This window comes from Hyposmocoma kahamanoa, unplaced genomic scaffold (assembly GCF_003589595.1).
Source record: "Hyposmocoma kahamanoa isolate Upper Pololo Valley unplaced genomic scaffold, ASM358959v1 66, whole genome shotgun sequence".
NCBI classification, from domain to species: domain Eukaryota; kingdom Metazoa; phylum Arthropoda; class Insecta; order Lepidoptera; family Cosmopterigidae; genus Hyposmocoma; species Hyposmocoma kahamanoa.
In genome coordinates this window covers 16,078,895-16,087,492 of record NW_020653854.1, presented here as the reverse complement: position 1 = coordinate 16,087,492, position 8,598 = coordinate 16,078,895, and the positions used below count along the sequence as shown (strand labels likewise).

General features: G+C 34.4%; 1 protein-coding gene across 1 annotated transcript in view; it reads right to left on the bottom strand.

The window, feature by feature from the left end:
* LOC113231697 (peptidoglycan recognition protein-like) overlaps positions 1-8,118 on the bottom strand; it is a 24,737-nt gene extending 16,619 nt beyond the window's left edge. Inside the window, exon 1 of the mRNA XM_026466162.1 lies at positions 8,019-8,118. Within this exon, the coding sequence (XP_026321947.1) occupies positions 8,019-8,103 (85 nt within the window). The 5' untranslated portion in view covers positions 8,104-8,118. The remainder of the gene's footprint in view (positions 1-8,018) is intronic.
* Between the last annotated feature and the right edge of the window lie 480 nt (positions 8,119-8,598).

Genomic DNA, 8,598 nt, shown 5'->3' with positions numbered 1-8,598 from the left:
TGGTTGGCGCGTGTGTGAGGCTAACTGGCCACTTCTACTGTATTTTCTGTTCTGTGGTGTTAATACACCAACTCATCAATTAGTTATTACCAATCTTATCTATTAATAGAATAATGTTGATTCCCCTAGTCTTTTAGCGCAATGAATAATGTCACTGAATAATCTACAAATTCTACATTTAATTGAAATTTAAAAGTAAATTTTTCATGCGATATTATTATATATTTACTATTTATTTTTGTGTTATTATCTTGTACTCTGATAATTTCTGAACCAAACCTTAATGATTTACCTATCATACTCCTACCTATCATACTGTCTTCAAAAAATCACGAAAATTCTATACAAATACAAGTGTTCCTACACAAATACACTATAACGACACCTCGATTCACTTTCTATTGGAACGTTCAGTTTCAGTTTGTTTCGGCTGCCAAACACGTTCATCAACTAGTAAACCTTAGGGGTATAGAAATACAAGAGGGTATAAAAAACCTTGAAAGATTAGCGAAGTAGACAGAATTAAAAAGAAAGATTAGAAAGATGTGCCTATGGCTGGAAGCCATACTGAAGTTTGAAGCATTACAAGCTACGGTTACTTGATAAAGAGTAAATGTTAGACTATAAAATTACCACAAAATATGTAATTTGCTAATCCTGAATCTTTTTTTTAGCGGGCGGGTCGACACGGCTTTCTATCTAGAAATTTGTTCATCCCAATAATAATCGCTTTTTTTTCTTTTAGTTAATACAGTTCCTCTTTTCGAGTTTGTTATGATAATTCAGTATTATGAAAAAACGTAATAAATTCTACAAAGCACTCTGTAATCAAACATAGTTTCGCAAAGTCTATACAGCTACAAAGCTAATTAAAAGTGATTTCAAAACTTATAACTAGAGGTAATTATAAAACTAGTTACAAAATCGGTTTTCTTTCTTAGAAAAATGAAATGATTCCATGATTCCACTGCTCTAACAGTGCTGATATTATAAGATTATCAATAATATCAAGTAATTTTTAATCGACTTCCGAAAAAGGAGGAGGTTCTGATTTCGAAAGTACGTTTTTTTTGTATATATGGTACGCGATAACTCCGGAAAGAGGGTACCTCAGAAGTGGTTCCATTTAAACTTGAAGAAAATATTCCACCTCAAGGGTGGCAAACTAGAGGATGAATGACTTTTGAGGTCGGTTTTTTAGTACTCTATACTGAGATTATTGTAGGTAATAAAATGTTAAATTTTGTATACACTATACTTATTATAACAAAGATCGAAACACTAAGAAAAATTCATACGATCCGGCTGGATTCGAACCAGCACCCTCAGGCAATCCGTACCAGATGATCTGCCAATTAAGCTACGGAACGAAGTAGCAAACCTTACAAATTTTTTTGTGTCTGTATACACTGTTTTCATCAATGTAACTGTACTTATGAGGAAATAACAATCTAACCGTATAGAAATCTGACGAAATGAAAATCTAACTTTGAAGTAAAATAGGGTTCGATGACTGGCATTGCCGATTTAGAGAGCAAAAGAAAAGAGCCAAGGCAAATGGGCGAATGTCGCCCCTAAGTGTAATAATATAGTATAATAAATAATAAGACAAGTATTGCAACTCTCGCCTGTTCGACGCATCAATGCCTACATGTCGCTTGGAGTACTTGGGTTTAAAAGTTTAGTGAAACAAAAACTTTACACTAAACGTTATTATACAGCTTCTGCCTACTTGGATGATAAGAATCCGTGGCAGTGACTAGTGACCCGTTTAACTTTAACAGCATGTTATTTGAAATGCAATATTGTAAATGATGAATGGGTACAACAAATATTTATTTGCGAATGCAGTTTCTTACTCATTCTTCTAAGAGTAATTTGCCTTAGAAATGAGCAGTCAAGTTTACCCAGTTGTTACTAGCTTTGATATACGAATGGATCATCGTGGATTAAAATTATTACTAACAAAAAATTTTGTTCTAAATTCCTCAGTTTAAGTTTGGCGTTAACTATAACATTCATTTATTGGCAGAAGTGCTATGTGCTTGTTCTAGCAGGACGTTTGAAATTCTAGAGGAGGTTATATTTTGTGGATTTTTAATGTAAAAGATTTTTAAAGTAAAGTAGTAAAAATAGTGGCATCTATCTATAAGTCTATGATAAGTTGGTATTTATTTTTTAAGAGTTGTTTCTAAAAATTCAAAATAAAATACTCTTTTTATGAATTAAAATAGCAAATTTCTTTAGACTTTCTCTACGACGATAAAGAGGTGTTCCTTATATCAAACGTACATCAATAATCAGTGATCGAAATTGAGGGAGTTAAAAGAGCCCAACAAAAGAATAATGGGACATTCCCTTCTACAAATTCAGGGATTTCTCGGAACTAATTATATTTCAATATACGTATTATTTATTGAAATTTGAGTATATTGGCGACAAATTACTATTTCCTATTCAATATTTGCTACAAATTACTGTCTCAATAACTAATTCCGTACTTGTGTTTCTACATGTACTTACGTCTTTAAATACCTTCGATATTTAAAAAATAAACATTTGACAACGTATATTTTGGAATGTTTAAAAAATAAACAGTGAAAATGAGATGTCGAAATGGGTATGCCCATACTAAGAAAACGTTTATACTTTAGGTAAATTAACTCAATTCCGATCACTGCTGTGACGCTACAAGAGAGAGTCCTTGTAGAGATCACGGGTAACACCTGATTCTGATGATGAAGACGACTACGTCCTTTCAAGTCAGTTAGTTAAGCATCCAAAACAGTAAGTATCAAATACGAGCTCTCAAAATATACAAACTTAAACTTAAACTTGACTAGGAGTCAGAACTAGAATAAGGACCAGAGAATAAAGTTTACGCCTGGCGATCGCGAGATATTCAACCAGTACATAAAATGCGGAATAATTTACATAGTGCACAGTTGAAACAAAAGATCTCATACTTCTTTGAGTGTCTTCTTGACATTGAAATTTTGAAATGTTAAATTAATAAATGATAAAAAATGTGAAATTAAACGAGAAATTAAATGTTTCATTATATTGCTTTACGTGGGTATATTGTGGTTCCAAGAAGATCTGGGAAAACGCTTCATGCTGTGGTATGGAAGTATACATGTTAGGTCGGAGCTAGGACTGGACTTTGTATTTGTTGCCTACCTATAGTAACAAATATAAAGTTCAGAAAAATGTTTGGTAAGTGCTAGGACTTTCTACAAGTTTCCCATATGCTTAAATCGTGGATGGTTCATGAATGGTTCGTGTTTCACTACCTCTCAAGAAAACGGATTTATTGAAGAAAATACTTTTTGAAAAATGGACAAAATTAAAATATATTCAAAATACAATATCTTCATGTTAATTAGAGCCACAATTAAAATAAATGGTGCATAAATACACCTGCTGTCTTTGTAAAATGTCCCTCAGGACCAATAAAATTATTTCCCTTTGCTGGCAATAGACGGAAAGAGAGATTACACGCAATGGCGTATTTATGCAGTAAGTATTTTGTCGTTTCTGAACAATACATCAATTAGCAATACATAAAGAGTAAAATTTTCAATACAGACTTTGTGTAGTTTGTTTATGTTCAAGAGGCTGTATACTTCGCAGAATAGCCTGGTAGGCCCAAATAGAACAAAAACGTTTGTCATGCCACTCGCGTAGTAGGTACTATTACTGAATAAAGGGCCAATTGTTCGCATGGCCGATTGTTTGCGTGCTTCACTTCACGATGAAGAGGTATCGTAATTTATTTTGATTTTAGGTAAATAAAACGTTCAGCACAAACATTTTAATATTATCTAAGACATATTTTTATATTAAATAATTAAAAACAAATAAAACAGTAATTGGAACTCAAAAAGAAAAGACCCTGGCTTAGCATAAATACTATATTATTACATTGTATTAGATTGTCATCTGTTAACTCATTGTTACCTCTTATAGGAAAACTAAGACCTACGAATGTCATATTAAATGCATAGGATTTAAGATTAAAATTTTGGATACTTCTAGGTTTATTTTTGAGATGTTATTTATGTCGATTTATTCATTAGGTAACGTACTTTCAATATCAGTTAAAAGCTTTTTCACATCTCTTATATTTATGGAATAATCGCCTGGGCACACTTAACGATTAAACCCTGTATACTTTAAGCAAGTAATAATATCGAGTTCGTAGGTTTTCGCGATTATTACACATAAGAAATGTAACTATTTTTCCGGATTTAAATCGCGTATATTTGTTTTTTCAAACAAACGGTCATTGTCACGGTTGACTGGTCAACCGTGACCACGGGACCTGCAAAGGGCCCGAAACGTTGATTTGTTTGAAAAACCAAATTTACTTTTTAACGATTTAAATCCGAAAAAATATTTTCATTGCCTATAAGTAATAATATTTAATCAACATGCTTTCTTATTATCGCACTATTTCAATGTTTACATCCCCCAGGTCAACTGTAAATCAAAGTGAACTCTACCACGATACGCTAACAATAATACTTTCACATGTTAGTAGGAACATTGGAGAGTATCGTTTTCACAAATGACGTATACAGTGGTACGAAGGGGTAATTGATCGCTGTTACCATTCTATTTGGCTCAAATTATAGAAAGGCCGAGATTCAGACTTCAGTCCTAGATCCTCAGTGTTGATGTGACGGATGACGGACGACAGGGTCAATGGCCGCAGCCGGGCTCTTGCTTCGCGCCGCGAGGCACCTGCGTGTACTCAATTCATTAACTCACTCTCATCCAACTGCTTATGAAGCTTAGCGGCGCAGGTCAACGCAATGTGTATCATGTTCTTTCTCATTTCGCCGCCACACTGCTCCGCTCGACCTCATTCAGCAGCTGGTTTTGTTACAGCCTCTCTGCCTTCCTTTCGGCACCTGAATCACCTTCGCAATTCTCTAATTAGTCCCAACACCATTCGCTTGCGCCTCGAATATTCCTTGAACAGTCTCCTCCACCTTATCCAGACGGTTTTCGCAAGAGCGCACCGTCAGTCTCCAAACAAATCCTATTGTAAGCCTTTCAGCTCTCCTTGGTCCGGGTTATCTCCAGTCGAATAGCACGGCGCTCGTACGCGGGTCTTATTTCGTCCGAATTTCCCTCCGTGTCGAATAACCGCAACAACGAGATTTAGTTACTTTCGGAAGGAGGGTTTCTGCACTTTGACAAGTGTTATCATGATTACACCAGGGCAACCTGCCTTTACAGTCCGGGCAAGCCTACGATGACGATACAGTGTTATTTTTTTGTAATGTCTCCGTAATCCTTATGAATCCTGTGGTATGATACACGTAGGGCATGTACGTTCGCGCTCTAGCGTTGATACAAATTTGCAATACACACTGCTCTTAGCCTCCTTATGGAATGCAATTATTTTATTAAAAAGTTAAGAGAGATCACGCCCTTGTCCCACAGGAGGGGTAGGCAGATAGAGAGGTTCACTTTTGCTTGCGATGAATTTCCGCGATGGAACACTGTATTTGTTTGAGTCGGGTCCAATAGTTCCAAAAGTATTTGGCGGTATTGAATGTATTTTTTCATGTGTCACAGTGGTCATTACCACTATAGTTAAATAAACACAAATATTTATTTAATTATATCCATTACCGATATAATAATTCTTAATCGTGTGTCGTGTTGCCATAATACAGTCTTTTTCTGTCAAGTGACAGGACGAACAAATCGTGTGGCTGGTCTTAAGCGACACGTCTGTAGCAGTTGCAATGCCACTCAGAGCTTTAAATCGCAAAGATCTGAGGGACACTGCCACTGCGCCCGTCACCCTGAGACATAAGTTGACAAGTCCCATGTGCCTGTAATTTCACCCGCACCTTTACGTTTCAAAACCGAAACACAGTAATGCTCACATTACTGCTTGGCGGCAGAAATAGGTGGCAGTACTTCCCTGGACGATTATCCATCAGTAGATGATCAGTAGTCACAAAAACACTCTAGAAACAAAAACAGTTATTTGCCCAAAAAAAGAACGATGCCCGCCATTAATAATTGTTTAAGACGCTTTTATTAAAGAGGAGAGTACAATTTTTCGTTAGAATAGCTAATTATATTATATTTACAACTATATGTATTTTTATAACTAGAATATAGAAAATACATGTACGTAAATTACATACACATAATCTAACGACGATATGTACGGACAACGGCACATCAGACTACACATTTTTGTTCGAAAATCGTCTCCAGTGCAACGGAACAAGATACGTCAATGTGTAGCTTGATGTGCTGGCATGTGTACATAATCTTGATTATGTACATATTATAACAATAATATTTAATAAAAATGTGCCTGTACTGTTAAATATTATTTATTTAACCGAAATAAAAACATTGGTAGTGTTCACAAATTATACACTTACTCGTTTCCTATTTGGACAATTATTATTAAGTTACGTTCTGTCGCTGTTCATAGCTGTCACAAAGAAGATGCTGTGTTGGCTCGACTATAGGTAATTCCCTGTTCTAAAGGTACCAAAGAAACGTCATTCACTGCGGGGCACTACCCAGAACACCTAGAGCAGAACAAATTTAGAAAAGTTCATTTATTTTCTCATCCAGCGCTAACTGGGCTATCAAGGTCATCAAAATAATAAATAAATTGCACTAATTGTAAGGGTATAGAAGATTTTCCCAAAGAAAATGATTAAATTTAAATACTTATACGTAGTTCTTGAAAACATACTCGTAAAAGTAAGCTTCAAATATATTATATAATATAATAAACAATAATAAACAAAATAGGTAGCATTTAATACATCGTGGCATTAAAACTTAAAAAAAAACAATAATAACTTTTGTTTGCTGTCTATTCTATAAAAGTTTTCTTCTTTCCTGACCTTTTATATTCTTTATACTTTTGTCGCCTCTATAGCCATCCCAGCAATTTTAAAATGTAACTAATTTTCCGCCATAATAATGTATTCGCTGCTATTAACACAAATTATCACAATTAATTTTTATTAGCTAAGAGACGAAAGAAATTGCTACTGTTTTTAATGGCGCCCGCTTTTTGCACCTGCGAGTAACTGCGCAGGTCCAAATGTCGTGCCCGTTATTGATATTAAACTTGGTTCTATTATCACCGAGCACATTTTTATTAATCCTAATAGGTTGTACAACGAAAGAGAGTACGTGTATCCAATGCCACAAAACTAAAAAAAAGTTTACATTGGTACCGATTTTTGTCAATGACGTAGTTAGAGGAGAATTCGCTCTGGGCCTTTTGGAGGGAAAAGTGTCGTTTTTATTTTGACTTTCAATTATTTTGTGAAATCTAGGTTAAAGTGGAATAGGATAGTGCTATTGTGCCTTAATCGTAGATTAAAACACGAAATTATACGAATCTCGAACTAAAATACCCGTATCTGCCCGTTCTAAGGAATTCCGAGCCAATCCAAGCACGCCGCCTCAAATTGCCTATCCCCTTTGTGGCGGCCATATTTACAGAAACATAATTAAACGAAGACATGGCTCAAAAGACTTAATAATGTACCAAGACTTGGCTGTATGGTGTAAAACCTTTGCCTTTTCCTTTATGGAAAGAAAAAAAAGTAGTTAGAGGAACGGTTTGAGGTTATATCAAACGAAATATTACGCAAACAAACGCAAATGGCAAAATAAGTTTTGAGTCCTTTTTATTAATAAAAGCTTTTATGAATAAATTATCATAACTAACGTAATCGACATATTTAGTGAAATTGAGTTATATATCTGGAATCAGCGAAAGAGATCTACAACCCGCTATAAGCGGTTTTTTATATCTTATTTAGTTTCAATTTTATTGTTAAGATAAACCAGCGTATTAGACATTTTTCAAAGAAAGAAATAGGTGCCTACATCCTGTCACTTTCTGCTCTCCTAGTCATAGTAATAACAAGGAGAGCAGAAACGATACGGAGCTAATGAAGACAATATAAGATTAAAAGAACACTTTTTCATAGACATAATCAATCACTTACCAGCATAAACAAAACTGACAACAAACAGTAAAACGAAAGCACTACAAATTAACCACTTCATTGTTCGAAAATAAACATGAAGCATGCGATCACAGCAACGACTATTGTTATACTATGAGATAAGCAGTGTGCAAGGTTAACACACTTGGGATGACTAGCGATTGCATGTTTATTACAAACTTAAACAGGTTCGCTGTGTATTAAAATTAGATTTTAAGACTGTCGTGGTTATTCAATTATCAATACGATACAACTTTTCATTCTTCGCCCAAAAATAACACGACTAACATACATCGTTTTGAGTAATTTGAAATTTGAAAACAAAAATTGTGTTCGTTTAAAGTATTATTTAATTATCAGAATATGGATAACACTAGATGTTGTTGAACGCGTTACTATAGTATAGGTAATAATTTCTACAAGTCTACGTACGATGACATTTAGTTTTTAATATGAATAATTTGAACTATGATTCCTCTCTAAGGTATTTGTGTAAAGTAAATATTATAAATATTATGACTCTAAGGTATTTCTAAAGCTAACTGTAGTTGCTGGCTTTTTAAAATACTACACTATGTAA